The following is a 22,353-nucleotide window of genomic DNA, read 5'->3' on the forward strand; positions in this document are numbered from 1 at the left end:
TCGCACCCCTCTTCTAAGGATGGCTAATAGAGGGGCATGATTCTACAGTAAAAAAAACAACACCACCGTAACTGATAGCAGTCAACAAGTCAACATAAGGTTATTAATTCACAGTTATATGGCAAGATCAACTGATTTTTTTTTTTTTACATCTTAAAAAAAAAAAAAAANAACAAACACACACACACACACACACACACACAACAGGAATACAACACAACAGAAAAACATAATAAAACACAAAGAAAGATACCAGAAATGTAGAGTCACGGACAGTACTATGCTGCATAAAGCACAGTCTCCTAAGTAGATTAATAAAATTAGAAATAAATGCTCAAGATAAACATGGCTAATTTGAACTTCCGTTTCACAGGGGGAACAAATGAGAAGCTTGCTGAGTTATTTGAATTACTTAGCTTGTTAAGAAATCTAAATAATGTGACAGATCCTACCGATGATTGCTATGGCATGCTACAAAAGAGAAATGTTTGCTATGTTCAGATGGACATTTAGAAAGGAAGAATGAAAGTACTTAAAACACAGTTTCATCAGCAGTGTTCTCCCTAGGCCAACCACCTGCCAATTTTCAGTAACCACCCAACTTTTTGTTGGGTGGTTATTGAAAAGTTGGGTCACAATAAAGGGGTCACCCCTTCACCTACGGCTTCTCATTCAGCTTCAAAAAATATCTGTGGAGAACAGTGCATCACCATCTTTTTGTTTATGGAGCTTTTCTGTTAGCATTTCTAATGGTGGGTAGCTGTCCCTACTGCTTCTTGCCATGTGCGGTTTTACTGCATGGTCAGCAAAGTTAGGGGGAAAAAAAAAGGTTGTGTTTTTTTTGTTTTTTTGAGTAACACACAATGCATTGACACTTTTCTAACATTTTTAGGGAGCTGTGATTGGCAAAATATTAGACTAGTCTCCATATATCAACCAAAAAATGTAGCAACCAATGTTTTTGAAACTAAGTCAATCAAGCACCAGACTCAAAGATCTATCTGAACTTTTTTATTTACTCTAATGCTAAATAGGGAAGGCAACACCTACCCAGCATTTCCCTTCCTTCAGAAAAGCTGGAAAAGTAGCCTCCACAAGTAACTTTCTGAACAAGGACTTATTTATTTTTAGAAAGATTGGTGTTGTAAAGAATTAGAATATATTGTCTATTTAGATGCACACACTGCTTAGCAGATTTGTTCTTTAAGCTGAAAAACATGCATTCTATTATAAACAATACACAATTATTTGCTGTGTGCTTTTACTTGCTGTATACTTATGACTTTAATACCATATGTTTGTACTTGCTCTTCAGATGACCTGCATTTCCTCAAGGAAAACACTTTTAGAATAGACAAGGTAAGAAAAAAATCCACAAGAGAAATGCAAATCATGACTGCAATACTGTTAACAGGTTTTTGAAAAACGGTGCCACCTTTTTAACTAAACAAGGGCAAGACACTTGCACATAATGGTTTTTTAATTGTTGCTAAAAAGACTAAATTGCATTTTTAAAAAAGAGACCATCTATTACCATTAGGCTATCTCCACACGTCAATCTAACAAGTGTACAGTGGTCACCTAATGTCGCTCATGGATCCGTCCAGACAGATCCATGAACAACTGCTTTACATGTCAATGGAGAAGAGCATAGTGGGGTACATGTGCAACCTTTCCCCTCCCTTCTCCATAGAATAAAACAGTGCTAAGGCTATGTACACATGTCCAATAATTCTCGTCTATCACGATTCCTTCCAAAGACAAATGACTGCATGATGCATGAATGAGCACCGTTCTGCTCTATGGAGAGTAGAGGGGGAAAAAGACGGAACAGCACCCCGAGGTGCTTTCTCCCCCTTCATTTCCATTACGATTGTTCATCCGCTGTGGATCCGCCAGGATGATCCTTCAGACAATGGACGATGGGGACTGTACACACCATTGCATGTGTGTACCTAGCCTTAGTGTACAGCATTCGTTGGACTGCACATGTGTACACAGTCTTAGCCATATCACCTCTGCCTATATATAGATAGATGGCTAACCCAGGGAACACTATTAAAACAGCTGCAGTATAATAGCGAGCTTCACACACACAAAGGTAAAAAATAAATAAATAAAAGCACACACAAGTCACAGATTTATAGTTTATGTAAATATATGTAGCAAACGTAACTGATAACATTTTATTTATGAATTTAAAGTATTTCCACAAAAAGATACAGCCTAATAGAAATTTAAAGCTACAAACTCCTATATTAAAAAAAAAATAAAAAAAACCCCGTTCATAAATTCTTGGCATCACAGTAAATAAAATCTGTAAAATCTATGAGAGGGTAATACTGCCCCCTAGAGGTTGTATACATTAACTATAGAACAATTTGTTTTTTTTCCCTTAAAATGTTATAACTGGGCTTTGGTTTCAAAACAGTAAATAGTAATGATTAGGTACTTGCCTAAGGGTATGGTTTGGAGATGACCCACATGTTGCTTTTAGGTATCTAAACAATGACTCTTCTTTAGACAAGTTAAATCCTTGATTACCATTGCCAGCAAATGAGAGGATGCTAAAAATCTTTGGATAAGAAATATGTCATTAAACATTGAAGTGTTGTTAATATTGAGAACAAATATAAAGCATTTTATGTAATACATAAAGTTTGTGTAACTATAGATTTGTTGCACCAAAGTAATATTAGTTGTAAGGTACACACAGACAATGGTTATGGTGCCAAAGTTAATTAAGAGCAAGCAATATGTCAGGATAATAACAGCTGACAGCTATAGCCTGACCCACGTTTAGACCGATGCCACTTTTCCCTCTTTGAAGGTTTTTTTGTTTTTTTCCCCAAAGTATACATATTATTGGAGAATCCATTGATTAGCATTAAAAGGTTGTTAACCCCTTAAAAAAAAACACAGAAAGATTATCTGAATCAGGTGAGTTTTCTAGTTTGCAGACAAACATTTACTAGGAGTGCACATCTGAAGAATAAAAAGTACACGTGTAATACACTATCAGGCTTCACAGTGCTCAATTTTTTTTTTAATACTACTAGCCCCCAGTATACTTCCCGGGCCACTTAAAATATGAAAGAGGTACAGTTCTCAGATTGTAGCCTTAGTGTATTTTTCACGCTCCCTCTTCCCTGAATATTCACAGAAAGAAATGTGTTCTGCCAATAGGGATAATAGGTGTGAATGAGACCCAGGGCCTGCCACGTTTTAAGTGGGCTGAACACTGTACTATCTGGTAGACTTAAAAAAAAAAAAAAAGATGGATTGCAATGCATTACACCGGAGCAGAAGTAAAATCTAACGAAAAAAATGAAAGAGAGATGGGAGAGGTAGTCCAGCAAAGGAGAACTAAAGTGCAAGTGCACTCAAAGGCGCACTCTTAAAGTGCATTAATAAGGTATGTATATATGCCTTTTTTACATTTGTTTTACATTATTGTAATATGGCTGTAATGCATCCGATTTGAGGGTTGCCTGTAAGAAATTGAAGTGCTATGTGAGGGACTGAGAGACCAACTCCAATGTAAAATGCTAATGTCTTTATGTGATATGTTGATAGTCAAGAGAACTTTAAAATTGCATTTTTAATACATTTCTTTTATGATTTATTACTAGGGTAAAGAACTCTGATCTTTGTTCACAAAGACGTATTCAACTTAAAAACAGACTGTCACCAAACCCACAATTTAAAAAAACTATGGTTTGCTGGTTCTCCAAGCAGGCGTTGCAGCCATGAAAATAAGAAGTGTTTGGGATGAGACTTTTTTTTTTTTTTTTTTTTTTTTTTTTTTTTAGAGTTGCTGTTTTTTGAGTTAACTTGAAAGGAATGAATGACAAAATACACAACTGCAAACATAAGCAAACCCTGGCTAGAGAAGTATGCTATATACAGTATAGCCCTTTATCTTTGGTATAGTAATAGGGCTGACAATGCTGTTTAGGAATCAGGTAGTGGATTTCTGGAAGCATCAGGTTTTCTTCAGAACTTTGAATTGTATGGTATGTACTACTAACATGAGTTACATAGAGGATGTAATTTGTAGCAGGATACAGTTTCTAAGCACTTTATCAATTTTATTTTAACTTTTTTCCCCTATTTCTCTAGTTAATATCATGCCAGTCACACAAGTTTTGCACAATTTCACATTCTTCGGAGATGAAAATTTAAAGCATTTTATCTAGACGTTTGCATACTTACTGCTAAATGATTGTTTTTCTTAGCCACCTCAGCCGGTGTGTCCCCAGATATGGTTGTTATCTTTTTATCAGCACCCAACTCCAGCAGCTTCAAAACTGTGTTTTTGCGTCCATCATAAGCAGCCCAAGTCAGTGCCTGCATTACAAGAAGAAATGTGGTGGTGCTAGCGGTGGGGGTGGGGGGATATGGAATGGAAATCATCAAATTTTTTTTTTTGCACAAATATCAGGTCGTGTATGAGCAATCTAAAAGACTGTATGCGTGTGTAAAATTGTGCCCATCCTTAAAAGCAGCAGGGCCAACTTTGCTTTTGTGAACCGCCCCCCCCCCCAATTTCTTACTAGAAACTGAGACTGTCCTAAGGCAAAAAAAAACTCAATAGGTATCTGTGGGATATGGAGGTATAGGTATATGTTTAGAAAACTGCACGTCTATATTTTTTAAAAAAAGGAAATGTGTAAATAAGTCACTAGATGGAGGTATCAAAAAGTAAAAGGAATTCATTTAACAGCTAATATTAAAAGAAATGCGTCAAATAAGAAGTCTATTGTTTCCACTGGTTAAAGCTTAAGTTAAATCTGCTTATTTTGGCAATAGCACTCAGCCCTAATAAAAAAAAAAAGCAACAGCTATATATACACCTATAAAAATACCTTCGCGAGTGGGTGTTAATTTGGGGTAGTAGGCATTTACATGAAGACAGCCCAAGATATCCACTTATAATGCTGAGCCTTCATGAATGAAAAAGGTAACTGAACACTGAGACATTAGACTAAAGATTTCCAGTGCAATATAGCAGTCTTATAAAACTATAAACACAAGTAAAGGTAAAAATGAGTAGAGAGGCATATGAGAGGCATATGGCTTGGCATGTACTTAACTATAGATCAAAACCTATTTTTTTTACAACATGATTTGTTAGGCTGACCCTTCATCCATTTATCTGGAAAGATAGCCTTTAGTGATGAATTCCCAGCAGCAGGAAATTCAGCTGTAGGACATTTGAATGGGTAGGTTAAATTAACAGATCTGTAAATTCATACGACCCATCCAGATTTCCTGCTTGCAGTGGTGCTGCTGTGTCAGTGGGTGGTGGCATGGGCGGCTGCACACAGCGGGGGTCCCACATCCATTCTGTACAGGGGTCAGCTCTGTAGGCTAGGTCGGCCACAGGTAGTATCAATTTCTCAAATTCACATTCCGTATGCAATACAAGCATGTGCAGTTCTGCATAATACACTGGGGGAAGTTTTAAAGCAGTAAGCAAATAGGATATATGGAGACAGGGGGTACATGAGTCACCCCCACTTCCTCTCTCTACCTATTAAAACTAGCTTTACCGATTCACATCCAGCTTTTAACACCTCAGTTGCACACCCACTGAATCTGCAAGTGAACCCTTCACACAATCATCACACCAAACCTGTATACAAATGCTATAACCACAACAGCTTCTCACCTTGCTCTAAACACAGAACCCCAACACAAACACACTCAATATTACAGGTACGCACAACCAACACAACTACTTAATGACAACATATGTATACTTTTCAGGTGAAAAAAAAAAAAAAAAAAAACATTCTTACTGTAAATCCATTTACATCTTGTGCATTTATATCGGCACCATGAGCAATCAGTAGTGTCACCACCTTAGTATATCCTTCCCTTGAAGCAAGCATAAGTGCAGTAAGCTTCTTCCTGAAACAAATACAGCACATTTATTTAAATTAAGGAATAGTTCACATGAAACAACATCTTTGTGGCGTGTATCTGTAGCCATAGCAGAAGAAAACAAAACATTTAATAATAACATAAAGATTTTTTTTACCCAATATGATTAGAGGTGGTCCCCGGGTTACATACGAGATAGGGACTGTGGGTTTGTTCTTAAGTTGAATTTGTATGTAAGTCGGAACATGTACATGCATTTCTGTACACAAATTTTACAACTTTCTAGACACTCTGCACAACTGGTGGTCATCCTATCAAGTATAAAGCCTCAAATGCAGCTCTAAAAATGATCAAATAGCCATGCACAAAAGCATATGGTAGAAAACCCCTCTTAAATCCCATTCACATATTTTTGGTCTTGTGTGAAAAAACAGAGTGAAGAGTGGCACATCTTAACGCACCACAGTGGGCTGGGGAAAAAAACCTGAACAATTTATTTTGACACTGCAATAGAACTTACCGTATTTTTCGGACCATAAGACGCACTTTTTTTCCTCCTAAAGTGGGGGGGAAATCAGGGTGCGTCTTATGGTCCGAATGCAGAGGTACAGGGGCATATTTTTTTGCGTCTTATGGTTTACATTTGTGGAACATGACGCATCGCAGTGCATGCATACCATTCAAAAAGTATAGGCACCACTATGCACCAATGCATGCATGGTGCATTATCGTTGTGGTAAGGCACTTGTAACAACACATAGCTGCAACACTAGTCGCTAAAATACAATGTTACTTTGGCCTGCGTGAATAAGTGTCTCCTAAATGTTCTATGCAGCTCTTCCTCTCGGTTTCAGCTGCCAGTCCCAGCCACACACAGGCAGATCCAGCCAGCCTACCTGACTTGAACTAAATAGGAATAGCACTGCAGAAATGAGAAACAGCTGCGTGTTGTAAGCAGACTCCTCTGTTGCAAGAAAAGGCCACCAGTTCAGACAACCATGTGGTTAAGATAAATGTCTTTAACTGGTTCTGAAACACAAAGATAATCAGATTTAGATCCCACAGGAAACAGAGGAACCACATAAGCCCCTGCACAAAAGTCTTAGAGGTCCCTAAAACAGAATGGAAAAAGCTGAGGGCCCAGCTAAACCTAACAAAACCAAAGATAACTTTGAATAACTTTTAAAGAGCATTTAGCCATCTACATTGAAGAAGAAATAATGCTTTCATGGTAAATGTTACCATAATGCATGTCATTGCACAAAAACTCATCAATAACACACCCACAAGACTTCCTCTTTGAAAAGCTGTAAACCATATATAAAGCATACATAACCTGAGTTACACTACATAAATTTGAACTAAACTGGTGTTAAAGCAAATTACATCTAACACCTGGTAATCTATTCAGCTACAAGCAAAACAACATAACATGAGTTTCCTAAAACAATCCTCAATTCACAGTGCCAACATGCTAATTACCTCATCTGCGCATATGTAAGTTTACTGAAAAGGCAAATAAAGAACTTAAAAAGAAGAATGGACAATACCTACCTATGCATACCTATGTTTAAACCATTTGCATGCAGCACACTGTGTAAAAAACAAAACAGAGTTCAATCAAGATCTAAGCCACATACATACACTAGATTTATTTCATCCAAGAAAAACTTTCGTTATCATCTCAGGTGGAAATTGCATTTATAACAGTCCCCCTGAAGTCATTCATCAATCTGTCCTCGCAATTTGATGAATGACTGAGATGGGATGACTGCTTTACTCCTCTATGAAGGAGAAAGAAATGGGGTGCCACTGGCCTGTCCTCCTCCTTTCCATCTCCATAGAACAGAACACAGCTGTGTGTAAATCACAAAAGATTCTTTCCAGCAATATAAATCCAAGGTGTGCCCAGGGCTCTAACCACAAAATTGAGAGACTTCCTTACATTGTAATTCTCAGGTACAAAGGCCATGTACTGCGTGGGTTGTTTATGTTGAGGTACCGCTTTAGGATAGTAATTTATCAAAGATATGGGTCAGTATTCTGAGACATTACTTGCATCTTTTAATGGCTTAGGATTCATACAGATAAAGGCTTTATTGGGCTCGGTGTCTAATTGCATTGCATTAGATATGGAGAAAGAAGATCTCAAAACTTGTTACAATACAGGACTGACAGTAAATTTCAATAAGGCAGAAATGTAAGCACTGAAGAAAAACCACATGACACATTGACCACACAGGGAATCATGTAACAAACATCCAAAAGAAAACTGAACAGATCCTGCAATACTAAATTAAAGTCACCTTCCTTCTCACAAGCAGATACTGTATATAGATTGATGCTAACTCATCTGGACATTACTTCTCCAAAGCTAACAATAGAATGTTTATTTGTTCTGTCTACATCCAGTAAACAAGTAAACTATTTCAATGTAAAACAGAAGTTCATTTTGTGTAGTATGTAGACAAATTCAATTGTCTGTCAGGTTTTTATTGCTGTCTGCATACCTCTCAAGAAAGGGAATCAGACAGCAATAAAAACCTGTGAACAAAATAGAAAAAAGAAATGTCACTCGGCTGGTAAAGACCAGAATAAAAAACATCTACACTTGCTAAAAAAAGTCAATGCATTTCCCTGGTATGTAATAACACACTTCAGTTCTCATTCTCCTCTCTTGTTTTTACACAGCTCTAAGAAAGAGAGCTCTGCTTGGCTTATGACTTGTCAAGATGAGGGCCACCTATAAATTTTTTCTATTTGTCTTTTCAAAGACCATCTATATGCGTCCTGCTGAAAAAGAGCTTGCAACAGAACCTAACCTAAAAATCACGTTAAAGACAAATTTTTATTTTAAAAATAAATGGACAAAAATGTACCTATGTAAAAGAAACCATATAGAAGTGGACAATTTACTGATATACCTAAGGAGCTGCAAATTGACAAATGTTATAAGCATGCATGATACATAAATATCCTATTTGGTTTTCTTTATAATTTAGTATAGAAAGCCAGGTAGTCAAATAAGAGCTCTTGCCTAACTCCAGTATTTCTAGCAATACAATTTCAGATCAAAAACATATTTATATACATTCTTTCTTCCATCTTCCAGCACAATAGCATACATTTTCTGCACTCACCAGCAGACTAGGGGCTGCTCCACTGGCCCGACAAGTGAAGTTAAATTACCAGGAAGCACCCTAAACAATCAGCAGCCAATAGGGCTAGGTACACACGTGCAATGGTTCTCATCTGATAATTGGCTCAGGGCTGATATCAGACGAGAATCTTGCGTGTGTAGTGTTCGTAGTCCCATCGTCCGAACCACCGTCCTGGTGGATCCACAGACGAGGAGCGATCGTAATGGAAGTAAAGGGGAGAGAATGCTGCTCCGTCGTTCTCCCCCTCCCCTCTTCATAGAGCAGAACAGTGCTGTATGTACAGCTCTCGTACATGCATCGTGCAGTCATTTGTCATTGGAAAGGATCATTTCCAACGACAATTATTGCACGTGTGTACATAGCATTAGATCTCCGAGTACAAAAACAACTGGAAAAGCCGTGTTGTTACGTCAGTCTATAGGTGAAGGTTGGGGTTAGAGCACTCAATCAGGCAATAAAGGAGGATTCCTGATCAAGAAGGTGTATGGTCAGAATACCACTCAGACTATCAAGCACAGACTGGCTCATTAAAAAAGCCCTCTATTTAAGGCTGAATTTATCCTTTACATTACATTTACACAAAGGCCAATTTGTTAGGTAACAAGTACAGGGTTTGAGACATTCTAAACCCCTACACCACCGTGCTTAACTAAACCCAAAAGTGCCTAAAACAAAAAAAAAAAAAATCAAATAACCTTCAATCGCGCAGGGCAGTCCGATCCATCCGGAGGTCTCTTCCACCAGGTCCCGCGTCATCCCGGCAAGCTCAGAAGGAACTCGGGTAATGGCAGGAGCACCCAAGAGCCTCCCAGGATGGCTGACGTAGGTATCCTGGGAGGCCTTGCGCTCCCATTCATTCAAAAAACAGAAGTTTTACTTAACATAAAAGGGTTGTCTACTCTTTTATGTAAAGTGAAATTTCTGAGTTTAGGTATGCTGTAAGCAATTTCAGTCGGCTTTACACATTTGTTTAACCTCCTGGGGGATTCATTTCTGTCCGGATTTTTATGTCTAAAAGCGGTACATTGTCTTTCATGAACATTTATTTTACATTGTAGCCCTGTAATTCTTAGACATAAGCGCACTTGCCGTGCGACAGATCGGACAAAGAGTACGTGGCCAGAGGATGGGATCAGACAGGCAAGACACTGAAGGAAGCCGGGGGGACCAAGTAATTTTTTATTTTTTTTAACTACCCCCAGTGTGCTTAGGAAAACTGCTATCAGCTGTTTTTTTTTTTGTTTGTTTTTTTTTGTTTTTTACACTGAGCCACACTCAGGCTTACTGCTCAGAAGGTTAAAGAAGTTTAGGGGCAGTTTCATAAAGCAAGAAATGTAATTTTCATTGATGGTGATTGATGCTTGTTATTTGTCAGATGCAATTCTTTAGGAATATACCTCTAAAATTACAAACCCAGATTTAAAAGCATCCCCCCCCCCCACCCCACATACATTTAGAAGAGTCACATCATCGTTAGTGTAGCTTTTTAAAATAGGATGAGACTGAATGTAAAATAAAAGTAATCGTCATTGATTTTATTCAAGATATATATGTTTGTTCTACTTTTCATGTTGAATATTCCAATATATAACAGACAAGTTACCTGCAGCAAGCATTTGTGTCAACATTTCTTGACAGAAGCAATTCTACACATTTCTGAATATTTTCTTCTGCTGCATGTGAAGTACATGCTGCCATAAGAACAGAAAACTTATCTAGAAAAAAAAAAAAATTATTTATACCTACAGAAAGTAGGAGTGCATGAAGTAAACATAATAACAAAGCACTTCAAAACCTATCCAAAAAACTGCAAGAGTTTGTGAACAAAACTTTTTTCTACTAAAGTTCATCAGACACAGTCTAAAGTTTTTAGGGACAATATTAACGTACAGTATATATGGTATTTATACATAAAAGTTACCCTAGCAAGGTTTGCAGTGTACTAGAGTTGTGCTTTAATGGTGCCATCCACTTTATTGCACCTTCAGTAATGGAAAGCTCAATAGTGCAAAAAATGCTATTACATTGTTGCTGAACATATCCAAAGCCTGTAGACAGTTGGTGTCACATTTTCTTGGTAAATTGGGCCACATCTGCATATTACCCCACAATCAGAGTGCAAAAAACTTATGTTTTCATTGTGGGGACAGTCCTTGTCCACATGCCTGAAAAAGACTTGAGAGTAGCTCGAAGCCTCTTGAGATTCATGACGCAAGTATCCCAGCATGCTCTGCAATCCCTTTCAGCCTTTACCGTCACAGCAGTAAAGACAAAAGAGGAGGGGCTTCACTTTAGGGAAAAAATGTAATTATAAAAGTCATTTACCCCTTTTTTATATAGAGTAAAAATTTTGGTGATAGGTATGCTCTACTTTTCTATGCACTTTTTCTACTTAAATTACAAACATTTTAGTGAAAAAGACATTTAAACCTAAAAATGATTACCATACCTACATAAGAGCCGTAGCACCAAATACTTATGTACAAACTAATAGGGATGCCGATAAAGCTAGCTACATTAACACAGATGATGGCCCTACAAATAAACCTTATGCATAAACATCACAGCCTACCCAAAAGACATGAACCTTGTTTGGTGTACAGGTAATATTTGTTATTTCTTCATAGTATAGGAAAGTATATTGCCCATTATTGTTTGACTCACCCCTTTCATAATTTGCATTTGCTCCCCTATCCAGAAGAATGCGTACAGTTTCCACATTTGAAATACTAGCTGCATACATCAGTGGAGTCCATCCAAACTGAAAACAGCATTCAACACTCAATCCTGCAAAAGACAAAACAATGTTTTACATGCTTAACATGGTCACAAATAAGTTTCCATGCAAAAAAATGTTAAAGCCTTTGCATGAAAATACAGACAGAATTAGAACGCTAGGGGGGTTAAGAGAACTGCCGTGTTTTAACATTTTTACATGTTTGTAAATGTTTATAAACGCTCATAAACACTACCATTTAAAACAAATGGAAGAGTTTACAAGCCTTTAGAAGTATTTAAACAATTGCTTTTAAAGCCTAAAAACTCTTACAAACTCACATAAAAGCTATATGGGCTGTTTATAAGCTTTTAAAAACTTGTTTTTAAACACTTGATCAAACTCCCATAAACGCATTTAAAATTGGTATAGGAGTTTAAAAGAGTTAAAAAAAAGTCTGTTTAGCCTAATTGAAAATAACAAAAAAGCAGCAATTTTAAACAAAATAAAGTTATATTTTACATAAAAACTATTCACTGCATTGGAGTTCCTCTTCGTCCCGGCGCTTCGTATGTCTTCACTTCAGTCCTCTTCTTGTCTTCTTGATACGTCACCCAATCTTGCACTGTGCAGGTGTGACGTAGCCGCTGTGAGGGGGAAAAAAACTGCCCCTGCATGGAGATCAGGCATGCACAGAAGGAGCAGCCAAAGCCTGCATCACAAAGGTATCCCCTGGAGACTCTGCTCTCCCATTAACAAAAAGACAAAAAGTATGAAGCACAAAATTGTAATACAAGTAAAAAACCTTATCTGTTCAATGTGGACTTGACATTCTGTTGTTACATGTGAAATAAAAAAAAAGACAATAAAAACTTCCACTAAACAGAAAAATATATGTGTAATACAACTCACCTGAATTTAGGAGTTCTTCCACTAACTTCACATTTCCAGCAGTTAGAGCATTCTTTAACAAATCTTCATTGCTCTGAGACACCAAATGCTTGTTTGTGTTCTAGAGATATACATTTTCTTTATATATATTTTCTTTATGACATAGTTACAGAAACATATGTTGTGAAGAGCATTTATTAAAAAAAATAAAAAAATGTAAATGCTGCTTTACTAAAATTATAAAAGCATGGGTAAATGACAGGACATATACATCAGTGACCACCTACCCAAAATGCCATGTTTGTCATTTCCTTTCAATGTACGCTGAATGTCCAAACCAGGATAAAGCATATAAAAAGAAATCAGAGCTTCTTATCTGAATGCTTGTTAGAAACAATCTCCCAAAATGAGGGAACAGCAGTCCACTTTAAAAGTTCCCCTTGTTCTGGGAATCAGCAGTCGCCAACGGGTGGTCTGCGAGAACATTTTGGTGGTCCGCTGCTCTGGCCAGTGCGCCCCGAGCGGGGTCAAGGGAAGGACCCAGACCATGTCTCCCATGTGCATCGTAGGCTCAGGGAAGTGGGCAGGTTGTCTCTGGACACAACTCATCCAATCTCCCATGGCAGGCTCAGACCTATGAGAGAGTGGGTGGGTTCTGACATCATGACATGACACTGGGGGGAGGTTCTTCCCCTTTGACTGACACACTGCTCGCCACAAATGCGCAGTCCGGAGCCCGTACATTTAGTGGTCCGTGGGTCCGAAAAGGTTGGCAACCACTGCTGGGAATGACTGTTTTGCCCACTTTCATTCTAGATGTATAACCCCGCCCCTATAAATTGAGGGGGATAGATAGCAATTCAAATGTGACAGAAGGTTTAACCCTCCCACAGGATTCACAGAGATACACCAACTGTAACTTTCCTGGATCTACATCAGTGTTTCTCAACCAGGGGTTCCTCCAGAGGTTGTTATGGGTTCCCTGAGTAATGAGCAGTTTGTGACTTGTGGTCAGTTTAATAGAAACCAATATTCTTTTTAACTATCTGTACAGAATAAATTCATCCTAAAAGACATTCAACCTTTACCAGATGAATTCATTTTTTTTTTTAAATGAAGGTGCAACATATTTAAATAAAGAGACATTACCACCCTTTATAAACTTACATATTGAGCCATCCCATCAAAGAAGGCAGTGAATACTTATCTGTCCCAATGTACACACCACCATCCTCATTTCAATAGCATGGTTCTCCGCAGAGGCTTTTTCCTGGGCAATCCGCCCATCATAGTTTCCCCCTCAATCCACCTCTCATCAGAGCCTGCTTGTGATCTGAACAGATAACATCAGGACACGAGCCCTAATATTTATGTTCTATAAAAAAAAAAACAACGAACAGCGAGATCGGCAGCACAGTGTGATAGCTGTGTGTGTAAAGGCTGCTTGTCATATCCAGCAGCTTACCAAGTCTCTGTCTGTATGTATTGGTTCATATAGGTCTCATGCTGCCTGTCAGCCACAACCTGGATAAAACCAAACAACACTGTTATTCGGCCCTCCCCTCAGGCACGTTGTCTTGGTGTCACCTTTGACTCTGCCCTCTCATTTACCCCCCATATTCAGAACATTTCCAGGTCCTGTCACTTTCAACCACACAATATCTCCAAAATCCGCCCCTACCTGTCCGCTGAGACCACCAAACTCCTTGTACACGCTCTTATCATCTCTAGTCTGGACTACTGTAACATCCTTCTCTCTGGTATTCCACTAACACGACTCTCTCCTCTACAATCTATTATGAATGCTGCAGATAGAGTCATCCATCCTTCCCACCGCTCCTCTTCTGCTACATCTCTTTGTAGTTCTCTTCATTGGTTTCCAATTCACCTTAGAATCAAATTCAAGCTCCTGTGCTTTGCCTTCAAATCCCTACACAGGTATTGTCCCACTTACCTCTGACCTGGTAAAAAGATACCCCTATAGCCGCTCTCTTCGCTCCTCCGATGACCTACTAATGACTTCCTCACTCATAACCTCATCACACGCACGGGTAAAAGACTTCTCTAGAGCTGCCCCAACTCTCTGGAATGGTCTTCCTCGTCCTATTCGGCTTGTTTCTTTCTGCTCATTTAAAAGAGCACTCAAAACCCATTTTTTCAGACTTGCCTAACCATCTTTTTCTGGCTCTTAAACCCTCACTACTTCCCAGCACTACATATCTCCCATCCTATTGTGTGTAAATTCCCCCACCTACTAGATAGTAAGCTCTTTGGGGCAGGGTCCTCTCCTCCTTTGTCACTTTATTGTACAGCGCTGTGTAATATGTTGCCGATATATTAATCCTGTTTAATATTCATATATAAATCCTGTTTAATGATAATATTGAATCCCCAACCTTTTCGGTCCCGCGGACCACTAATATTACCAGCTCCTGACCGTGCATGCGCGGGGAGCCGGGTGTCACTCAAAGGGGGAGAACCCTCCCCAATAATGACGTCATGATTGCATAACCCATGTTATGTCCAGGGACAAAGCCTGCCCACTTCCCCAAACCCAGCAACTGACGTGATCCGTGGCTCTGGCCGGTGCGTCCCCCCAGCGGGGTCCTTCTCCTGACCCCGCTCGGGGGTGACCAATCAAAGACGCAGACCCCCAAAATCTTCTCACGGACTACCGGTTGTCCTAAACCATTGGTCATATCAACCTGGAATTTTAAGAATACGCAAGGTACCCTCATAGCTACTGGAAACCCTCAGATTTAAAGGGCCTAGCAGTTACTGCCTGTTACCCATCCCACGTGCCCATTAGTTGCCAGCAGTCACTAAGGTAAGGAAATTGGCAGTTTTTACTGCTAATGTAATCCAAGCTTAACTTGTTACACACATTCATTACACTATTACCAGTCATCACACAAAACACTTGGAAGTCACAGGCACAGTTCTGGTATGATACAAAAATGATGGAAAAAAGGGACGTAAAAGGGGAGGGGAGGCATTGGAAAGTTAGAACAAAGTATAGCGGGGGTGGGGGTACTGGATACCTATGGCATAAACTCTGAATCTGCCATGTCTTGCCCCGCCCACTACAAAACATTTCTGGGGATAACACTGATCAGGATTTATGGGTACCTAACACCAAAATATGTGAACAGACCCATTTACCACAATGACCTCTGAAGGCCCCTGTTGTGTTCTCCCTGGCCCACCATCTACCAGGTGCAGCACCCAGAACTTTTCAGTAAGCGCCCGGCTGTGACAATGGAGGGGCCACCACCAACCTACAGCTTCCTCCCAGCCAGAATATAAACATTTCTGAGGAGAATAAGCCCTGCAATGCTGGCTTTATGGACTTTATAAGACTCCTAATGTCCCGTGTATTCTCCCCATTCCCTATAACACTACACAAATAGCTCTGACTGACAGGAAACACACAATATGAAGGTTACAAGGCCTTGTATGTGCCCCAACTAATACCTCTGTAAGATGTCTGAAATCCCCCATATCCCAATTATCGTCACTGTCGCTGCTCTCTCCTCCCCCAGGAACCGCATGGAGCAGCCTGGCCGCCATCTTGCCCGCACTGTCACTCCTTCACAGGCCCCGCACAGATCACCCGCCAAACTCTGAGAGGGCGCCGGAAGAAGCGCTGACGTCACGGAGCGGAGGAGCCTGTGGGTGAGTCACATGACAGTAAACGCTTTGCTGGCTTTGACAGTAGGGGGCGTCATTCCTGCTCTCCCCCATCCTTTACTTTGGTAAAATACATAAAAGTCGCCCTCTGGTGGACAGGAACAGGCAGAGGTTTTGTTGCCTAGAAACATCTGCGTTTCTCAGTAGTAATGCCCTTACTGCATAATGAAGTGATTTTTAATGCTATGGTTCTGCACAACAACATAAAGTGTTTTTATAAAGGCTAGTATGCCTCCAACTTCCTGTGTGAGTTGACAACGCTGTCATTGCTGCACTGAAATCCCAGTTGGTGTTGTCAGCTTTGAATATTGCCTGTACATAAAATTGAATTTGAAACACCTTATAAATCCCATTTCTAGAATAAATGTTTTTTACACTCTAATATACAGAAAGTGAGCTTTTAGGCCATACATCCATGGGGTCCAATGTAGTGCATTCCACATGTTTAATAATGCACTGTATGGCAGACAATTCATTTTATAGACATTTGTACTCTTTTACAGTGCCTTGGAGGTGCATTGATTTAGTGCATTTGGGTGCCATTTGTAAATACAATAATGCATGCTTACTGCACACATATGGAAGTCAGCAATATGGAGCAATATGTGTTCCCCAATATTAACACCAAGCATCTTCTCTAGGAGGGAGGATCAGGATAAGCTGAGTTCCATGCAATATCAAATTGATAAAATTTGAGTATCAGTGGCTCCACAGTACCTTCAGCCACACAGATCAGTTTAAGCTGTATTCAAAGCTCACTGTTTGTTAGGAATGTTTGTTCCAGAGTTATGGGAAAGAGGAACTGCATGCATTTCTGGACTGTTCCTGTACCAACCATGTTATATAGGTATTTCTGACTTCAATACTACAAAAAAATACATTTGGGACTTTTAAAGCACCATATATTCAATGTTTCTCTTTCCAAAAAGATTTTTTTTTCTTTTTTTGGTTTTCAGGAAAATTTCGACATACAAAAACAGGATACATACAAAATAATACAAAACAATGACGTAACAACCAGGATCCTGCATAGTATCATTAATAATAATAAAAGCGTATTTCAAATAAAATGCGTTAAGATGTGGTTTCAAATCACAATGCCTATATTAGGCATAACAGTAACGTGCTAACTGCACCTTCGTCCTTCCAGCCTCTCTGTTTGTATTTAGGAGTCCGTATGTCAGATGTCCTTAACCCGGGACTACCTGTAATCATTGGACAAGCAGTGTTGTCACTCTAGGCTACTATCCTGATTTTGGGTACAAACACTGCTGCTTTTCTCCATGAAAAGCTTAATACCATTGTTTGAAATATCATTTTAGTGTATAGGAAGTGACAAGGATACTGAATTTTTTTTTTTTTTTGCAGGATTGCAACAGATTTTTACTGATTTTTAGTGTACTAGCAAAAGAATTATTTTTTCTAAAGAAAAAAATAATGCAGCTGCCACATGTAAGGCCTTGTATGCTGTAATATATTACATTTTTGTTCTTGCAATTAAGATATCCTGTAAATATCTGCAATGTCCACTGAGGCAGCTGTTTGCAGGTTATATATGAACGGGCCTGGAGCTTTTGATTTTATTTATGTTGATGTTTTGTGTCCCTGCAACTACATGCTTTTGTAAAACCCATTTATTCATGTTTATTCTAGCTGTGCTTAATGTGGACAATTTCATCTTACTATGATTTTCTTTTACAGATTTATATATTGGCAGTTACCACTTTTACCAAATGGGAATTCTTACCAAGAATAAATAATAGTGATGTAGTCGTAGAACACATGTTTTAGATAATTCAATAGTGTGTCAGATGACAAAATAAAAGTGCCTGAACTAAACAGGAGGTAGTGATATGCGTAGGTTTGTCCACACCTAAAAATTACATGTGTACGTCAGCTGAATATTCCAACTGATCATATGATGTAAACATGCACTATCTCTGGTTTATCCGTGCTATCATCTTCCTCTAATCAAAGCATACCGTACGTAATAGTGTGTTGTATATTATCTGTACAGTTTATGTTGTAACCACTGTGGACTGTAAGATACTAGTGTTGTTTATTTTAAAGAAAACTACATTGAAAAGTCACAAAAAAACTTTCAAAATAAAGAAATTACTTTCAGTTCAGCTTTTGTGTTATTTGTATTTGAATTCCCACAGTGCATATGTTTTTAATTACAGTGAACGATTCATCTGCAGTAAATATTTAGTAAATGTTACATTTACTGACATATAAATATGTCCCCATGTCTAATGGAGTGCTTATTATATAGTCACTCAAACTATGATAATTTCATTACATACCGGTATTAACTCCTGTTATATGAAGATTTCCTGCATATAGTGAGTATTGGTTTTCCCAGTGGGCAGTGCCATGGGTACTTGCACAATAATGCTAAATGATACATACAACATAGTAACGCAGATACGCAGTAATAGTTTAAGAAGATAGTGGCCATACTGTGAGCATGGTGGCTATAGAGAGAATTATTCTGAAGGGAGGATAGCTAGGCCATGATGTTTAACATTGGTGCAAAGGTTTCTTAAAACAATAAGAAGAGTGAAAAGTATAATTTGTGTTTTTAGAAATGGGAATAACTGCTATACACCAAAGCCATCATCTTGTCATACATTCTGCACAGCAAGGGGTCAACACCAATAACGTGAATGAATGAAACATATTTAATGAGGGTATGATCAGCCATTGCTTTCACTGCCCACCAAACAGATCCACCTAAGGAACAATTATAAGGGGGGGGGAGTGAAAGGCTAAGTAAAACATCCCACTCAAGTCTGTTATTAATGAGCTAGTGGTTGCTAGATACATGAATGAAAGGGTACTTGGATGATGGAGTAACTGTTTCCCTACGGAAGATCACACACAGATGACGAGGGCAATGGGCCGGGACAAATAACATTTTTAAACAACAACCATATTGACTAATAATTAGTAACATAGGTTTTTTTTTTAAAACTAAACCCTTTATTTTAAAATAATAGTGATCAATCAGGGCAATGTCCTTTCTTAAATGAAATAACTGTACCTGCCATCTTCTTTCTTCTCTTCCTGGTTTTGATCTTAGGTCCTTTTTACTCAGCCCCAACTGCCATAGGGGAAGCCGAGATGTATCAGGTATCCCCGCAATCCAATGCTGACAGAAGAAGACAACGACTAGGCAGGAAAGTTTGTTTTATTGCAGAAAGGACATCACCTCTCCCTTTTTGCAAAAAGGACGTGCTTTCTTGCAAATCTGCAGATTGGAACTTTAGTTCTGCTTTAAAAGGTCATTAGAAACACCTATGATAGTTACAAAGAATGGCAGTCAGACCCAAGCACGGGGGCCACCAAGGAGACCAAAAATAGTCTGTGGTAAAGGACCAGGGATAGAAGGCAAGGATGAAGGGGCCAGATAATCATTACTTTCAAACAACAATGGTAATAACAGATAATCTTTAACCTGGGAGTATTGTACATTGACAAGGGCAAGATATAGCCCCTTGTCCACCTCATGGGGATTGAATGATGAGCCTTTCAGGCTTTACCAATTATAAAATTTATATAGATTACCAAAAGGCTTTCAAGTTCAAGATCAATCAAATAAAAGATTACCATACAGAAGTAGTAATAGTTCATAACCAAGAAGAGGGACAGTGCCTCATACTACAAAAATTTAGGATGGATGGAGAAGACATAAATTCAGTAAGAAAATGCCATAGATGGTTGATCCAGTAAAAAAATGTATGGAGACAAATACTTCTAAACACCACTAAAAAGGATGATATACTATAATAGAGCTCTGTGGGATCATTAGATGAGTGGACAGTCAGTCTGGGTAGTCTGAAAGTGGGTAAGAAAATGTTTTTAGGTTTGTTGAATACGATATTGCAGTTGGTTGTGAGTATATCAAATTTTTTTAGAAAGGTGACGCTTCTGTCTTAATTTGATCAGCACTCGCTTTATAGGAAATTAGAATCAATCATATGTGTGTAAGTCATGGACAAAACAAAAAAAGTTTCATAGAGATATTCAGTATAGGTAGCATTCTAGCAAGGGGTAATGTTCTTAGAAATGTATACATTATGCAAGAAAATTTTAGCTCTCTCAAAGTTGGAAATCTTAAGGGTGGAATTAATTAGTAGAGTTAGTGCCCCAAAGAAGCAAGGACCTTTAAGTTGACTGTATGTGATAATACAGCGCTTTATAAAGTAAAAAGGAGCCAGCAATCTATAGTGAAGAAACTTGTACATCATGAAGTTCAGAAGATCTGGATTGGAGATCTTGACATTGTTCTTTGGACAAAATATTTAACGCTGAGTAGCTGGGTATTAGTCAGTAGGTGAAGTGGTGGTAGGTGCTATCTTGTTATTCAAAGAAGCTATTGTTTTGAGTGGCTTGCAAGAGAGCTTCATTCATTTAGTTCAGTTTAATAATAATATTTCTAGGTAGACCATCTAGTCACTTTTGCTCTGTAAATTCTGTCCATTGTCAGTCATTTGCCAAACAATATTTTGATGGTGCCTTAGAGGTCTTCTGTTTCTGGAATGCTTTGTATGTGGAGTGTGCTGTTCTGTGTTTTGTTCTTACCATTTTTTTGAGGGTTTGGAGTTCAACTTGTAGCCCTTCATTGCAGGGTCAGCAAACACAGTTGTGCAATCATCCATAATATTCTCAAATGCTATAGTGCAATAATCAATGAATTAGCGGTGGAGGTCTGCAGAAAGTTGTTTGGAGGTTGCAGTAATCACCTCCAATACAATATTTCACATCCATTCACACATCCAAGTGATGGATGTTGAGCAAAGAATGCTGGGCTTTTAATGAATTGAAGGGAGTCTGCTGAGAATGCCCATAGATAGGAACTGCCATTTTCACATGGTGGAAACAACGTTATATTGGGACCTGAGAGGGGCAGTTTTACAGCTAGCATCCAAATGCTGTCTCTGTTTCTTTTTGAGTGCTTGAGACATGGCCTGGAGACCAGAGTAAGTCTGCTGTGTGTGTTTAAGGGTAAGCGATGTGAAGTGGTTCACCAAGTTATGGAAAAATTGTCCAGGTATTGCAGAGCTTACTTAAGGTGAACCCCCACCCCTCCACCCAAAGGAAAAGCTTGACTATAATCAACCCAGCTTAATTAATACCTGTAAAAAATTTTAATTATTTGTGTGGTTATAAAGAGAATTAATTGCACTTGAAACCCATTGAAAGGGTGTGCTACAAACAATATGGTATGTTTTGGCACGCATGTGCTAGTCAGATTGTATATAGAAAAACAGAGCCTTTTTTAAAATATGTTTTTCCTTTGGGGATTATTGTTTTGGCTTGTATACATAATACAGTTGTACAGTAAGGTGTGTGCTAACTGTAATAATGATGGTAGGCTAAGATTAACATGAGCAAATTGTTCCCGTCATTTTCCATGATCTAAATACTTGAAGTTTTAATACATCTGTATTTGTTGAAACAATATTGATTGTAGCTTGTCTATGGGAAATGAATGAACAAATCACAAAACAGTTCAGCAGTATCATTATTTTTATGAAATAAAGACCTCTTTGTTCTTGCTAATACCCATGCATGCATGTAACTTCATACAACTTGTTTCAATCTCACTTTATGTACCAATATACTGTACAAATGTAAAGTTTGTATAGTTTGCTAAGCCTGTTGCCTTTTTCTTAGTAAGATTTGAAATCCTCAAAATGAATGCATTTTAGAAATGTGTATGATTAACAAATAGTATACGTTATTACTTTTATATATTTTCCTTCCTATTATGGGTGGAATCAAAGCTCAGGGGTGACAGTTAATTATCTGTGTCACTAGCAATAGATGGAGGCTTACACTATGTTATCCTTTTGTCACCCCTACACCCACATTCACAAAAGAGGGTTGTAATTTGGTTGTAGTTCTTCAAATGGCTCTATTAGCCACAGGTTGTTGTTTGGCTGCATACAACTTCCCAGGTTGCAGCCTTTGGAATTCCTCCACTGACTGCTTCTGAGC

The 22,353-nt window shown here is 38.5% G+C and overlaps 1 protein-coding gene across 2 annotated transcripts in view; it reads right to left on the reverse strand.

The window, feature by feature from the left end:
• Positions 1-16,341, reverse strand: part of ASZ1 (ankyrin repeat, SAM and basic leucine zipper domain containing 1) — a 32,344-nt gene extending 16,003 nt beyond the window's left edge. For both annotated transcript variants that reach the window (XM_072398738.1, XM_072398737.1), the window contains exons 1-7: positions 16,132-16,341; positions 12,679-12,778; positions 11,715-11,837; positions 10,654-10,765; positions 5,805-5,916; positions 4,216-4,350; positions 2,457-2,575 (exon numbers count right to left, since the gene is read on the reverse strand). In XM_072398738.1, the coding sequence (XP_072254839.1) occupies positions 2,457-2,575; positions 4,216-4,350; positions 5,805-5,916; positions 10,654-10,765; positions 11,715-11,837; positions 12,679-12,778; positions 16,132-16,227 (797 nt within the window). In that variant the 5' untranslated portion in view covers positions 16,228-16,341. The remainder of the gene's footprint in view (positions 1-2,456; positions 2,576-4,215; positions 4,351-5,804; positions 5,917-10,653; positions 10,766-11,714; positions 11,838-12,678; positions 12,779-16,131) is intronic.
• Positions 16,342-22,353: the final 6,012 nt, after the last annotated feature.

The sequence above is a fragment of the Pyxicephalus adspersus genome, chromosome 2, assembly GCF_032062135.1.
Source record: "Pyxicephalus adspersus chromosome 2, UCB_Pads_2.0, whole genome shotgun sequence".
NCBI lineage: Eukaryota > Metazoa > Chordata > Amphibia > Anura > Pyxicephalidae > Pyxicephalus > Pyxicephalus adspersus.